The 16,023-nt window shown below is 37.4% G+C and overlaps 1 protein-coding gene across 2 annotated transcripts; it reads right to left on the reverse strand.

Moving 5' to 3' along the window:
• Nucleotides 1-972: 972 nt before the first annotated feature.
• Nucleotides 973-15,380, reverse strand: CSNK1D (casein kinase 1, delta). Of its 2 annotated transcripts, XM_009695337.1 has the most exons (9): nt 15,271-15,380; nt 13,311-13,459; nt 12,600-12,828; nt 12,061-12,231; nt 10,276-10,424; nt 9,545-9,716; nt 9,035-9,174; nt 3,701-3,767; nt 997-1,861 (listed from the first exon to the last, which is right to left on the reverse strand). In XM_009695337.1, the coding sequence occupies exons 1-8, from the start codon at nt 15,284-15,286 to the stop codon at nt 3,735-3,737; spliced, it is 1,059 nt and encodes a 352-aa protein (XP_009693639.1). In that variant the 5' UTR covers nt 15,287-15,380; the 3' UTR covers nt 997-1,861; nt 3,701-3,734. The 2 variants fall into 2 exon arrangements, with proteins under 2 accessions (XP_009693640.1, XP_009693639.1); XM_009695338.1 differs by lacking the exon at nt 3,701-3,767 and having other exon boundaries at nt 973-1,861; nt 15,271-15,373.
• Between the last annotated feature and the right edge of the window lie 643 nt (nt 15,381-16,023).

Consider the following 16,023-nt stretch of genomic DNA (forward strand, 5'->3'; position numbering starts at 1 on the left):
TCAAATGGTAGTGCACATGCCTAAAATACTGAAGTTTATAGTAACTGAGGAAATAACTCTCTTATGCAAACTTATCCATGGATCAAACTCTTAAGCTTTTCCACTATACCCTCCCCAAACACAGGTTTCCCCAGTCAGACCCAGAGTACACACAAACAAGTAGCTAATGTTCTCAAAACATCCAAAGAAGAGTGATTAATACTCAATACATGGATTTCTGAGAGGGGCAAAAAAGAATTTGTAAACACCAAACCCATAAAAATTACTCTTCATAAAACTTTGAAGACCAATAGGCCTTTAAAAAAATTTGTTTTCAAGCAGGGAAGAATTTCTCAAAAAACCTAACTGTTCAAACAAAATCTCTGCATATACTTTCACTTCCAACGTGGAACTTCCCATTACTTCAGTTATACTAGTATAAACAGTACTTCTGATACTGTTCCAAGTAGTGTAAGGCCAGAATAGCTACTTCTATTTTATGAGACTGTTTACAGTAACAAACAATATGAAGAATCTCCCATATTCCATAACCAGCAGGTGCTAACAACACCTGCAACAGTTTTTTGGACAACCTAAGCATGTTGAGTCGTTCATTCCTAGCTAATGATTCTGGGCATACTCAGGTTGAATACAGTTAAGAATTAAATAAGGTATGCACTTGAATTGCAAAAATTCTCAGGATTTCACAGGAAGAATAGGTTGTTTTGTTTTGTTTTGCTTTTAAAAATAATTCCTTTTTTGAGTCTTGGCACGAAACAGAAGGCCTGAATCAATTTATTTATTTATTTTTAAACATGTAGATGCTGAATGAAATGTGCAAATTCACCGAAGACTCAGTAGCAACATGTATTTTCCACTTGCAATACCCTCCAAGCTAACCATCCTCAGAGTGCAGCAAACAAAATTTTACCAATAAAACCAATGTTTGAAACTATCCATTTACCCAAACTAAGCAGAGAAATAGGACAAGCTTTCAAATTCTAAATCCCTCAAATGCCAGTCTTTCACTTTGTCCTTCATGCTCTTTACAAAAAAAGAAATCCATTATCACCATCTCTACTATAGTTAGACTCTCCTGCAGGGTATTTAGTTCTCCTCTTTTATGAAAAAGAACAAGTATTGAAAATTCCTTTGTGTTACACAGAAAGTTAAATGTTAAGTGTGAATGAAGACAGCAAACAGCAAAGTAAAATTCTAACAGTGGTAAAAATTTCAGGAGAAAACCGTCTCAGTCAGAATGGGACCATACAAATAAGTAAACAGTTTAAATAAAGTCAGATGGTTTTGATTCATTTACATGTTCCCTGCCAGACTAATTTTTTTAAACAAGAAATTTCAAGTAATTGTCTTTAGTTAGCTTTGTTTATATTCTACATTTTTAAATCAGACAAAAGCAACAGTTCTTTACAGAGAATTAAGCCAGTAATTTTAGCAAAATGATACAAAAAACTTTCTTAAACCAAGTAAAAGATTTATAGTTACAGTAGAATAATAAAAAGGGGGTAAAGTCTGCCGCCTGTGGAGGGAAAACCGAAATGGCCATCTGATAACAGGCGGTCAACTCTGTAAACCATCTTTCTTTCCAGCCCTGTTACCAAAGGGTTCTCTTAAGGTCATTGGGTTTCTGGCAAAAACGTCCTGTAATGGCAGCTGCTGGAGTCTGTCCATGTTTCTCCAAGTGCCTTTTAAGTCACATGGAGAACTCCAATTGTAATGTTTCCGCTCTAGTTTAGGGTATTTTTGCTAGTAAAGCCATTGGTAACATAGGAGATCAGCCATGCATTATCTGCCCTCCATGGCAAAATAATTTTCATCGGTGCACAGCAGACTGGAGAACACTGGTAGTTACCCGAGCAGGAATCTACCAAAGCCAAAAAACAAGACAACATCAGCACATATCCTTCCAGTTAACATACAAGTGGCTCTCAATGTACTTTTAAATAATTCATTGCCAAAAGTAAGTGTGTGAATTTAAAATCCAGTGAGCTATACGATGTTTCACACCCACCTGTAGCTACACGAAGTTCCCTGTATTTTCCTCCTTTATTAGAAGTTAACATGGGAAATTCACCTTTCCAGCCAGAGGGGATGTTTTGAAGAAAAGTAAACAGAGCATAAACATGCACAGAAGAAAGAACAAACCAGATGAAAACGCTACCAATGTGCAGAAATAGACTCAACGAATAATTAAGTTTGGGAGGGGAAAAAAAAAAGTCCTACTAAGAGGGTAAAAAAAAATTAATTATTTTCAATGGCTTTTCATTTTTCATGGGACATTGTGTTAAAAGACACTTCATTAATTTCCATAGCTTGACCTATTTCATTAACATGTAACATTATTTCAGTAACATCTTCACCGTGAAAGTGAAAAACAACCACACATCATTGCAATGCAAGAAGCGAGAAATGCCTAAGTAGCTGAATCAGTATTCAGTATTAATTTCAGTTGTAAACAGCTACAAATAGTAAGGCATACAGTAAAGGCCAACCAATGCAGACACAACCCTGAGCAGACCAGAATCTGCAGGTCTCCCGCACACAAGATTTCCAATGCAAAGCTTTAGGTTTGCCTTTTTTAAAATATTTTTTTAATTTTTTTTTTTTTACTAAGGTCTGATAATTGACTTTAAAGTGTTAAGCTGTCATTTACAGTTGGATCTTTTAAGTATTACAAACTGTTTAAAAGCAGCTTGTGCAGAGTCAGCCAAGCACACAAAGCAGGAGGAGAAAACGGAAGAGGAATAGCAGGATTTTTCATCAACTAGAGATACAAGATTAGTGCAAGCTTAGGCTTTATAGAGAAAGTGAGGCAGCAGACAGAGTTATACAACAGAATTTATTAAGGAACAGAAAAATCTCACAGCCTTTTTTTAATAAGAAGCAAAGCAAAGAAGCTCCTGAAATACTTAAGAAAGCATCCTTCAGGCATTAAGGTTCAAACTCCAACTGAAATTGTTATTTCCCTGATGAAACTCGTTATTGCCAAAAGCAGAACAGATTAAAAAGCCAAAAGCTGCACACAGAAAGGCAGAAACTTCTACTGCACTGAACAGTGGAAACGACTTCTGAACACCCAAATCCAAGTCTGCCTACCTCTGAGGTGCTTAACGTTCAAACTATTCTCACTATTATGTGAACATTTTTAAAATATAGATCTGAATATATCTGAGTATTTTTAAAATGCCAGCTCAGAAGGAATGGGGAAGAATATAAAACAGTGAAAAATGGATATGGCTGTAGTAAATTGTCCATTCACGACAAGACAGAGCCTCATTTGAGTAATATAGTCAATTGAGTCTTCATACAAGTATTTTGGTTTTATGATTCTGAAGTAGATCTGGTTTTGAATGGATGACACACTGCTGCATGAACATCCCTGGAAAGACATGTAATTCTCAAACACCTAAAATTTAGAATTTTCTTTTATTTTTGATACTTGAATGATTTTAGGGATTTTTAAAGTCGCTATTTTTGTCAGTTCTCCCTTAAGAGTCCAAGCAGAACAGCAGCAATGATTCAACTTTTGGAAGGACGTTTACTTTTACGTTAGAGAAAAAAACAATGCTCAATCAAGTATCTGACCGGAAGGCACAGGTACTACTATGAGATAATGTGAGGAGAAGAAGCAAAGTCGGGTGTTTCCAAAGATTTTTTTTCCCCACCCCATCCAAAGTTTTGGTGTCTAATTAGAAGCACTCACCCAGTGCTGCCTTCCAACGAAATGAGACGAGCAGTTACTTGCCATGGTGTTCGAAAGGAATGCTATTCTGAGGTAGGGGAAAAGACAGCAATTTGTAACAGTTCCACTGCCCCAATATATAAAGATGTCTAACAAATATCCAACCTAAACTTGCAGTAGCAAATGTATCTTTTGAGGAGCTCTGATTTCAGACTTCCGTTAAGACATTTATAGCATATTAAGAGATATATAAAAGGAACAAATCATTATTCCTCAAAGAAAGCTGACTAGGTCAGAAGAACAACGCAGAGTATGATGCCTATTAAGATGGATATATGGAGAAAGATTTGCTCATGAGGAGATGGAAAATGCAGAGGCATTGGAAGCATGTTGCTTTTTCCCCAAGGAAGCAGCACAACATTTAAGTTGTTCAGTGCTAGCGTTGGCTACAGTCTTTCTAGAAACTCCTCCTGCCAAAGAGACTTAATCAAGTATTTCTTTGTGCAGCACTCCAATCTTTTCTTCCAACTACAGAGAGAATACCTCTATTACTAGTAGGAATTACGCACAGCTTTGACTGTTGGGTGCTCCACACGCTACATTCAGGAAAAAAAATTAAACAACTTACTGTATACCATGAGTAGTTGGATTGAACCTTCTGTGAAAGGCAATGAAGGCTACTCACCCATAATTAGACTCTTGAGATGATCACTGCTTTCAGGATGCAGTCTGTGCAATATGGACAGGCAGAACTGATTCAAAGTAGTGTTTACTGGAATACTCATGACCTCCTTTACTACCTCCTCTGCTACGTGTTTCTTGACATTTAAAGACTGACTACGTAAAGGAGACTTACTGAACAATTCACTCATAGAGCTTAAGAGCAGAAGGATCTTTTAACAGCTGATACGATTTTGTGTCCAGCACATATAACAACTCTTCATTGTAGAGAGGCCTGTAATTTAGGCTTTCTTTAGACCTGAACACACCACCTAGAAATGAATCCAGTTGTGATGCAAAGGCAAAGGGGCCAGAAGATCTACTTCTTTTAGAAGTTGTTTCAGTGGCTAACCGCCTTCACTTAAGACCTCTGTTTCGCTTTTCTTTAAATGTGAGTGGTTTTAATTTTAAGCAATAGGTTCCTCACATATGTTTTCTGCATAGAAGTCAGTTCCAGTTAAAATCGTGGTCTCTCAAATACTACACCAACTGACTCAAGATGATCTCTTACCTTTCAGACAAACTGAAAGACCCTGATTTGAAATTCTTGCATTGTACAACCTAATTTCCTGAGCTCAATTTTTACGGCTCATCTCTGTGTTAGTTACAGTCTTCCAAGAATTTAAGATACTGAGAACTGAACTAAGGATAATATTCCAGCATCTGTCTCATTAATGGCATTAAATAACCTCTCCATATCTGTTCATTACTGTATCATACATAGATTCAAGGACAAAATTACACACTTGCATTATGACATCACACTAATCTCTCCAACATTACACCTAAAGCCTCCTCAGTCATTGCTTATCATAGATATAGCTCCCACAAATAAGACAATGGGCTCCACTCCTTCATCCTAATCAGGTTTTGAAGTACTGCATTAATACCCATTTTATTTGAACAGGCTTTACCTGACACTCAACTCTTACTAATGTTTATTGCTGTCAAGCACCTCACAACTTGCAGTTTTTCAGCTGTTGCATTCATTTCCATACAGTCAAGAAAAGTACTGAATAACGTGTGACACAGAATTTATGTAATTTCATTAGAAAAATATACGTCTCATGAACCGTTTTGTAGACATGCTAGTTGTTACTCCAAAAAACATTCGTTACTTAGTGTTACAAAGTGCTAGTCTTTCTAATGAGAATAATTTAGGTGCTATGTGGACATTATCTTGGAGGTGGGGAATATACGACGCATATTTTGCTACCCTCTTACCAATTACCGTTTTTCTGAGTGTTAAATTTCTCTGAGAAGACCTATTTTCCATAAGAGAATTTTGGTTTGTATTATCTACATTCCCAGTCTTAGTTTTCAGTTTCAGTCTGAACTGATCAGAACTCATTTTGGAAAAAAGAAAGATAAAATGTGGAGTCATCTTTAAGAACTCTACTTAGAGGTAAATAGCTTTCATTATTTCTTTGAGTAACCTCTGCACATTTCCATTGCCCAGAGTTTAACAAGCAGTAGCCCTTCCTCTAGATGACGAGAGGTGGAGATTACAGATGCAATGTTGCCTTACCAAACCAAGCATCAAAATAAAAAAAATAACAAAACTAATTTATGAAGTTATAAATGACAACTCTAACAAACGTAGTTCTTAACGTAAGACATCTGTAGATCTGAATAGCAAACTTTAAAAGCGGCTTTCTACCAGGAGTATGGTCTAAGCACTTCCTGAAAAAGGAACAGTGGTAGAGTATTTACTTAAGACTTACAAAGAAAACTAACACACTTGGAATGGGCATGGACAAACAGTTGCTGTTCTTTACTGTTCTCCTGATAAGAAGTGGTATGGATGATTTTCCATATTTTTACACCTAGCCAAGCAAAATTCTCCTTAATAACCTTGCCGTGTGAGTTGGATACTTCAGGTTTTCCTGACTAAGAACAAGGTATAAAGGTAATGGGAAACCCCTGGCTTTAATTGGTAACCTGGTTAACATCTAAGGATAAACTCTGATTATGGAAGAACTACTTTAACATTATGAAGACAGTAAGAGTGTAAGCTATGAAAACTTGCAACTTGAGCCATCTTGCCTGCCATGGAGTAAGCAAGAACTGCGAAAATGAAAAGCAAATTTTCTCTAATGAGCTCAAGGGGAAGTGTTATAAGGTAAAGTCTAGGTAAATGTCTCTTGCCTTCCAAATGTGAGAGGCCCATAGGAAGCTGTTTAAATTATACTACAGTTGCATACTGTTATTCAGTCACCATGAGTAGAGATCAGCAGTGGTTCACTGCCTTGATAAGAACAAAATGAAGACAACAGATGACGAATGATTAATTCTAACTCAGAGAAGATCCCAACTAGGCCACTACGGGGATTGTAAAGAACTCAACCGAGTGATCCCATACTTGGAGCAGAGTGTTAAGAAGGGCAGGTATGGAAATGTGCCATTAAGCCAGATTACACTGTTGGCCCACACCACAAATTATACATCTGGATATTCAAAGACTACTCAAAAAACGCCATAGTCCTACACAATCTTAAGATTATTCCCATTTTACAAGTTAGGCAAAAGCAAAACGTATCTGCAAACCCACCTGGATTACTCGTACCTTACAATGTTTAGAAAAGTGGCACGTACACACTGAGCTACCTGTCAGTAATATAACCAAAAAATGAAAGATATACTCTCTCCTAACATAGTCAAGTAACATCACTGCACTTATTTCTGTTACACTCTTCAGTTATTTATCTGATTGATAACAGGGACAAAGCGCCTGAGATTTGCTCAGAATGCCAGAGACAAATCCTGGGCATAGACACTCTGCCAGGAAACTGCCTTTACATTTGAGTAAATATTCAGGGGGAACTCAGCATGACAGCCTCACAGAACTGCTAAGGTCAGACGGGACCCCTGAAGATCATCTAGTCCAATCCCACTACCCAAAGCGCCTTCAACTACAGCAGGCCACTCAGGACAATGTCCAACTGGGTTCCAAGTAATCTGGAAGATGGAGACTCTGCAACCTTTTAGGGCAACCTGTTCCAGTCCTTGCCTACTCTCATAGAAAAAAAAGTTTTTTGTTATGTCTAAATGGAATTTCTTGTATTTTAATTTGTGCCCACTGTCCATTGTTCATTCACTGGATACTGCTGAGAAGAGTCTGGCTACACCTTCTTCACATCCTTCTATCAGGTATTTATGCATATTTAGAAGATCCATAACTATGTGTAGTTCTACTCGCTTTGTTTTCATACTGTTTACAAACTCCAGCCATAAAATATTTCAATGTGAAAATTTCTGGTGGCAAGAATTGTAGTTCAGTGAACAATTTAAGCTGGCAAAAATTGCCACCAAAGCCAACACAGAAAACCTCACCTGTCTCCTATTTTCGTCCAGTCATTTCTGCTCAACTGTTCATCCGTTGTGCAAGCACAAACATTTGTGCAGCTACATGGTGAAACAACTCATTCAGCCGAAAACCAACCCCAAAAAATCACACTTCACTTTTGTTACATCAGAATTGTTTCTCCAATCCAGTTCACCCTCAGTCTTCATTAGAGATACCCACCTGGCCTCCACCTACAAGAGCGTTCCCTCTAGCAGTAAGATATTATATATAAAGAACAGGTACTATCAAAAATAACTAATTCTGCCAAATAAATGATGAAGCCAAAAGGAATTGAGTTAATTTTTACCAATATGCTCCATCAATGAGGAATAAATGAGTTCACGGCAAAAATTACGCAGTTAGAACTCCAGCACAGTGTTGAGGCGTGATGGAAAACATCCTAGGTGACTGCACCAGTCCTCATAATAGACTGTTCTCCCAGTAATGTTGCAGTATGCCTACAGTACAGGTGATTCCCCATTCTGTAGGTAAGACTGAAGGTAAGCGGTACAAAGCCAGGCCACACACTACTTAAGACAAGTCTGTGTGAACACCCTGAAAAAGGAATTTTTCAGCTATAGCATAAAGAGTTAAAAATATATATTTAAACATTGTTTGTCAGTCTTAAAAAGAAGCATTCCTAAAATCTCTTTGCTAAGTCACCGTGACCGATGAGGATGATTTCAGTGCTGACTATGGCTATAATTCACTCTATCATTCATCCTCCCTGCTATCCTCTTCAAATGAGCCTTCTGCAACCTATCCATCATCCACTTACGTGGCTTCTTATCTGCTCTGAATTACAGTACTGCACTACAACATTTCTTCACTTTTGCACTTTTCTGTTCTTCACCAACTATTTCTTGTCTGTTCTGCACCAATATTCTCTGCTCTGTTGATTTGGGAACATGATTCACAACTGCCTCTAACTCTACTTTGCTTCCTCAATAGATAAAAGAAATTCAATGAGCAAAGGAGCTAAACACCTTAATTGTAGGTAAAAAAGCAGCATCTCTAGGATTTTGGGTCATCTCATACACCAATGACTCTGTATTACTTTGAGTATTTTATGCTTATTGCTGCCAAGGTAAAAAAAAAAAATATTTTTTTTTCTTTACAGTAGTCTACAGCCACATCACAAACATTCAGTTAAAATGTCAAGTATTTTTATCAGTCAATATCACCTGCAAAATCAGTATGAAATCACATAGGTTATCTGGTATGTTCTTTTGGTAAATTAACTTTATCAAATCAACCTCCTTTTTCCATTACACAGAAACCTTTTTTACCTGCGAAGTTGACATGCGAGAGGTATCTTGTCGGCCTGTTAAGTCAGATGATGAGATATTGACTGGGGCACCACGATGCAATCTCATACTCACTTTCCTTTCTCGTTCCATACCAGATACCGGCCGAGGAGAGGTGTTGGCTGTGAGGAAAACCACATTAGATTCGATTCTCATAATGAGAAATGGGATTGTAACATGGTCACTGGGAAAATTACACTCTCGCTGTTTGCATACAAAACCTCCACAAAATCAAACAAGAGAAATCAAGGCCTTTGTTTTACATTCACAGAAATCTAAGTAGCAATTGGCAGGTAATGAGTGTATGCAATTACCTTCAATCTACTGAAAAGCAAGGGGGAGAAAAAAACAAATTAAAAAACCCAAACCCTGACCAGAGACAAATGCCACTCAGGTATCCTAATTTTAATTTCAAATTTCCAATGACCAGAGAACAAACTGCAAATTAGAGTAGTCTAAACAGTGCATCTATCCACATATTTGCTTACTTACCAGCATGTGAAGCTGGTGTAAGAGGAGTAGGAGGAGATACATCTTGTGTTGCTCTCAGCCTGCCAGAAGCAGTGGAAGGTAATCCACGCACAGCTGGATTTCGTGTATGCCTCAATCTTTCCTCTCGTTCTCGCCTTTCACGTTCAGCATCTTCAGCCGCTCTGCTTGCGCCCTATGAGTCAAGACTAGTGAACAGCTGGGGGAATTTTTGAGCTTACAACTATATATTTGAATAAAAATACTGAAAATAAATAACTGGACAACCCATGAATTGAAGTTTGCCAGGGCATTAATTATTTTGGTAAAATTTCTCAAGAACTGCCATAAATTTTGTTCATACAACATTCTGGGATAGTCTTCAAAACGCTAATGTCACACATACTGTTATGGCAGCTGGACACCTCAGTTGCAAATGACCTGTGCTGAAGATTGAGGTGGGAGAAAATAATAATTCCGCAACCTAGTCTGGTGACTGCCCTGAAGGAAGTATCTCAGAAGCCTTACGCATTTAAAACCCTGTACCTTCAACTTAGTTGTCATTCAACCCTCATCTCAAGGCTCCTGTATCTCTTGCCTTTCCTCATTTGCTGATCTTTTTTTCTAGACAATAGCGCTTCCAGGAGGAAAGGGGCAAGACAATCTTACACTATCAGTTAAGATACTCAAAAGTGACAATGTAGTAAAAAAAAAAATACAAAAGGAAGTTTTAGAAAGCTATGTCAGCTACTCACAAATTTCAGCATGTTCCAATCAAACACATAGTCATAGGAGAACCCTTGTCGGTGGAAGAGGTTTCTGAATAATTGCCTTAGATAGGAATAATCCGGTTTGTCATCAAAACGCAAAGAACGGCAGAAATTCAAGTATGTGGCAAATTCAGCTGTAATAAAAGAAAGTCTGGTTTTTTCCTTCAGCTTCACATTTGCTTTTCACAAGTCTGAATCACAAAAAAAAAAAAACAAAACCAAACCCCCCCAAAACCCATCCCAAACTCAACAAATGGGGAATCTCCTAAACATAAGACAACACTATAGCCCACCTATCAAGTCAACCCTGAAAAGGAAATTATTTGGCTATCACAGAGTAGTCAAAGATCTCACTTGTCAACAGCAGAGAGGACCCGATATTAAGAGTTCTTTAATCAACAGCTGGGGGAGGAGAGGGAGGACAGGTTTGATCAACTGTAATTTTAAAGAAAAGATTTTTTTTGCCTTTCTTTGCTTTGAATATATTTAAATGCGATTTCCTGCAGGACACGGAATAGCATCTCTTTGTTGTTAAGTCACATAAACACTCATGTCTGCTACCTCACAAAACACACAAAAACTAGTGGACCTATATAAATTTCCCATGTAAGTCACGCTACAATTTTAGATTTGCAATAGTCTGAATATCTGTTTTTATACGGCACACAAAATATTAGTTACACCACAAAAAAATGAATATTGTTGTGAATTCAATGCACCAGAGATAACAGTATCAAACTACCAGCTTTTGAGTTCAATTCTTTCCAGATGAAATAATGTATTATTAATTTATGTTAAGAAAAAAATTCTAACAAACAGCATAAGAACAGTTGATTAGTCTTCCCTGCCTAAGGGAAGTTAACCCCAGAGAAAAAACATAGTTAGAATCATAAAATCATTTAGGTCAGAAAGGACCTTTAAGATCATCGAGTCCAACCATAACAGCTAATGTAAAGGAACATGTATGAAGCGGTATTTTAAACAGATTGAAGACAGTAAGTTTTCACACAACCCCAGCAAAAACTATAGTTCTTGTTATCGTACCTAGCTGCTGAAGCCAAGAGTGTGGAAAGAATACAGACAGAACTCTTCATGAAAGATCAACAATATTCTCTGATGGCAGCTAGTGTTGAGAAGTTTTAAAACAGATTTTACTATCATTTTGCAGGGCTCAGAAATGCCTAGTCATTACTGTGGTGTAAATACCAAACCAAGAAACAGAACAGCTTTGAGGCATAATGCTAGGAATAGGAGGGTTTCTTATGCCTCTCACAGATGCTGACCATCAACAGCCCAAACTAGATGAACCTGAAATGACAATTCCCAAGTGAAACAAGTGCAACAGGTAAGAGGTGCATCTGACTATACAATCTGATTCATCCAAGAAACAGTACCCACACAAATGAAGAAATGGGTAGCTTCTCAAAAAAGCTATTTGTCTGTTAGAGTTATTCAGCCAGCATAGATGCATGCACACACAAATACAACACAAATCAGATGTACCAAGCTACCCTTTGACTTGAGGGCACCGCAATGATTGTTTACTAATAGTTAAGACAAGGGATAATTAGAAATGATCTATGAATACAAAGCTCCCAGTCTTGAAAGCACAGTATCTTCATCACGGACGTGCCCAACGATGGCAGGGGGGATTGGGGGTGGGAAGAGAGAAAGAGAAGTGAAAAAGACTGGTAGAATTCAGTGTAAAGAAAAAAGAAATAACACTAAAATGTGAACGTGTAGGCCTAGTGCCACAGAAGAGTAACTTACAAGGATATCCTTTACACAAAACCTCAATGGGTGTAGACATTTTCTTTTCACTGATACGTTCGTATTTCTGCCTCTTTGTTGCTGCCTTCAGTCCCTGCCAGGGGAGGGAGCCCAGGTTAAAATACATCAGTACATAGCCCAAGGACTCCAAGTCATCTCTGCGAGATTGCTCTACAACAGCATAAAAAAGTGGACTCATTAGGTTTCATTTTCTACTGGAAAAACAAAAGACTGTGCAATAAGCCTGTCTTAAAAACTCTTAGAAAAACAAGAGATATCTGAGAGTTACTATGCCCATGATAAACTCATCCAGTACAAGAAAAGCCTATCACTCTTCCAGTTATTAAAAAATGTGCTAATTCCTGAGAATTACAAACTGACCGAATCCCACCCAATCAAGAGATATGAGGCCAAGCATGCTGCAGTTAGTGCTAGAAATAGGGACTGTCTTCTATGCCTCCATAAAGCAACATCTACTTGCACTAAAATCATGTGCATTGACACTTTAAAGTTTCTATTTCTTTCTTTCCCCAGCTCACCAATTCCAAGATGAGTGTTGATGGATGCATAACGGGCAGTTCCTGTTAAGTTTTTATTTTCACGATATGGAATATGTTGGTGAGTTCGAGCATCTCGATACTTCTTTGCTAATCCAAAGTCTATTATGTAAACAAGATTGCCTTTCTTCCCCAGGCCCATTAAGAAGTTATCTGGCTTCACATCTCGGTGGATGAAATTCTTAGAGTGAATATATTCAATTCGACTAATCTAAATACAGAGAAAAAAAAAATCATCATTGAGAGACTGGATATGCACCTTTTATAAAAACACTATCAACAATGTCTTAATGATAACAGAGGTAAAGAAACCTTTTACTGTAAAATGTAAGGGCAATAAACAGAACACAATTTAGAAGAAAACAGATAAACCTTCTCTCCAGCTCCTTCCCTGTGTCTATTTTACATTTGTTTCATAAAAATTTCTTGGGGGAATTTCTTTGTCTTTCAGCAGTGCAACACCTGGTTTGCAAACAACACAGGTCCAGTTTTTAAAAATCAGTTAAGACTTTGTAATCAGTTGATGGGACACTTCGTATTTACAAAAACAAAACTTACGTTGAGTCTATTCTCTAATGATACAGCCTATTCACCTCTAAATTACAGAAATAAAATGTAGCTCGTTATGATCTCTCAAGAAATTTCAATATCCCAACATACTGCACTATCGAGATCAACAAAGCAGTTTCCTACCATTTGGTCAGCAAGTAATAGGACTGTCTTGAGACTAAATTTCCTTGAACAAAAATTGAAGAGATCTTCAAGACTCGGTCCCAACAGCTCCATCACCATTACATTGTAGTCCCCTTCAGCTCCACACCACTTAATTGTGGGAATACCCACTAGAAAAAAGGAAACAGTTTATTCAGTATAACAATTTTATACAGTTCATACACACAAATCTTCAAGGCTCTTAAGATGAATTCTAAGAGGGTCATTACCGTGAATGTTTGTATTTACAGTGAAGCTTAATATTTTATGCTACCTTCAGCCATTCAAAAATTAACGTTTGGTAATTTCACAGCAGAACTCACATAAAATTATAGCAACAGAGGTCTAAAACCGGCCTTTTTCCTCTTCCCAGAAACCTCCCAGTCTTTGTGCTCAGCTTGTAACTTGAAAGTATTTAGCATTTTTGCTGGATTTGAACCTTCGGCATTTTACAAGCATTAATACTCATGTAGTCTCCAAGATGGCAATAAGGAGCAAATTGGAAGTCTGAAAATAAAGACACTGACAAACCACTAAATATTATTACTGAAGAATGTCTTAGAAACTAACTTTTTAGTTTCAAAGACTACAAGATCACAGTAAAATACCTCTCTCTCCACTTTCAATTTGCAATGAATTTTCACCCTTGCTTCCTATTCTTGTCTTTCCTCTAGTTCCACTGTATTTGCTGTTTGGTGAATCTCTACGGAAGTAGCATTGTTTATGAGATGCATTATACATTCAGATTGAGAGCGCTAAAATGAGCCCCGCTTTATGAAGAAACTCAGGAAAGATACTTCACACAAAACTGTAGAATTGCTCAAATATTTGAATTAAACCTGTATGCAGGTAGCCTTATTCAGAATTTCAAATGCCTTTCTTTTGAGTTAATTTTACGCATTTTGGAAGTGAAAAGATATAATTCACCCATTTTAAACTCTTACTTGATATGCATTATTTTCCTGAATTTCCTTCACAGAGAAACTCTTATTTGGATGGAAACTTCACCTTCTGCCACCTGCCTCCGCAGCATTCATCCTCAGAAAAAAAACACCATCATGGCCTTAGTAAGCCCATAAAGGCAGTATTTTACTCTATGAAGACTACTCAGGTTACATGCAGGCAGCAACTGAATGAGGCAGGAATTAAAAAGCAACTAAATACAAATAGACATTATCATCCATTTCCAGATGTATGATTACTGCATTTTGCATGTGAGATACAGTGTGGAATGTAGTCTTTATGTGAAGTATAGCCTCATTTAGGAAGAACTCAAGGGACTACGAAACAAAAGCAAGACTTAACTACACTGAGGTTATGTCCCAGAACTGCATGGGAATCTTATGTTTGCAGAATTCCAAAATATATGAGTGAGTTATCCTAGCAGAGTACCACGCAGTACCTACGAGGTTGGTTCACTCCTGTTCTCTACTATTAATGCTATTTTGTCTTAGAATTCCCACAGCGAGGAAATATTTTTAATTCAGAAGAAAGAATACCAACATATGTAACAAAAATTAACCGGAATTTACTAAGTTTAGAATTGTCCTACTATAACAAGAAAGTCAGGTTAAATGCTCCAGAACAGTAGTTACCATCTTTCACTGACCCATGAGAAACAAAAGTCAATCAGTGTACTGCCAAACAGGATCAAACTTTGTTCCACGTTGCTCGAGGTTTCCACATTTTAATATTCTGAGACCATGAGCAGCATTGGAGGATCTTAGAGGTTATCATGAAGTTTGGTGGCCACAGATTTGAAACTGCTACTCTACATTGCTCGCAGAAGAGCTGAGGTACTGCTCTTCACCTACCCTGCCACCTTTCCCACCTTCTCTTTGTATGTCAGAAGAGATCTTAACCACTAAATACTTCGAGGTGGCAGATACATCAAAGACATAAAATCAATTAAATCTCTGAAGAAGGAAAATAATTTGCTTGCCTCCACCCTGCATCATTTTGTAGATTTTACTCTCGATGTGCAGCTGAGGATGTTTTGTTTTCACACATTCCAACTTAATTGCAACCTCCTCTCCGGCAGCAATATCAGTTCCTAAAACAAGAAGAATTTAAAACATTGGTCAAAATATTTTTTTAAGATGTATTTCCTTTGTCAAGACTGAAACAAAACAAATATTGACAAACTACTTCTCAATGGTAAACATCCAGTCATTATTAAGTACTTTCAGCCGTGATCATTTAAAAATTCTTCTGATGTCTTACGGATTCTCTCCAACAGACTAGCAGTTTAAGAGACAACTATTAGACACTAGCACAGGAAGCCAAAACTGCTGCTATCCCATTCCCCCCAAAATACAAGTGCATCTTCTGAGGGGTGTCTTTCCACTTCCAGTTTGTTGCGGAAGTGCTCAGAATGAATATTTACAAGGATGGCATGTATCCCTGCCAACCTAAGAAATGCCAGGAATTCAGATCACCCCCTCTTATGCCTTAGAAACAGAGATTACAACTTCCCTAAATCTCAACATAGTCCAGATGTATTCTGACACCTTATGATTTTATCTGTTTGGATGACAGATTATCTAGAATCAAGAATCTGTCCTCTCAGAAAACTTTTCAAAATCTAATTCTTGTTTCAGGAATCAAGTGACTGAGAAATGGGCTTACCTGTTCACTTTCAAAGTCTAAATGTATGTAGGGAAATAAAAAGAAACACTGAGTCAAAAAAAGACAT

The sequence above is a fragment of the Cariama cristata genome, unplaced genomic scaffold (assembly GCF_000690535.1).
Source record: "Cariama cristata isolate BGI_N322 unplaced genomic scaffold, ASM69053v1 scaffold30922, whole genome shotgun sequence".
In the NCBI taxonomy this organism is placed as follows: domain Eukaryota; kingdom Metazoa; phylum Chordata; class Aves; order Cariamiformes; family Cariamidae; genus Cariama; species Cariama cristata.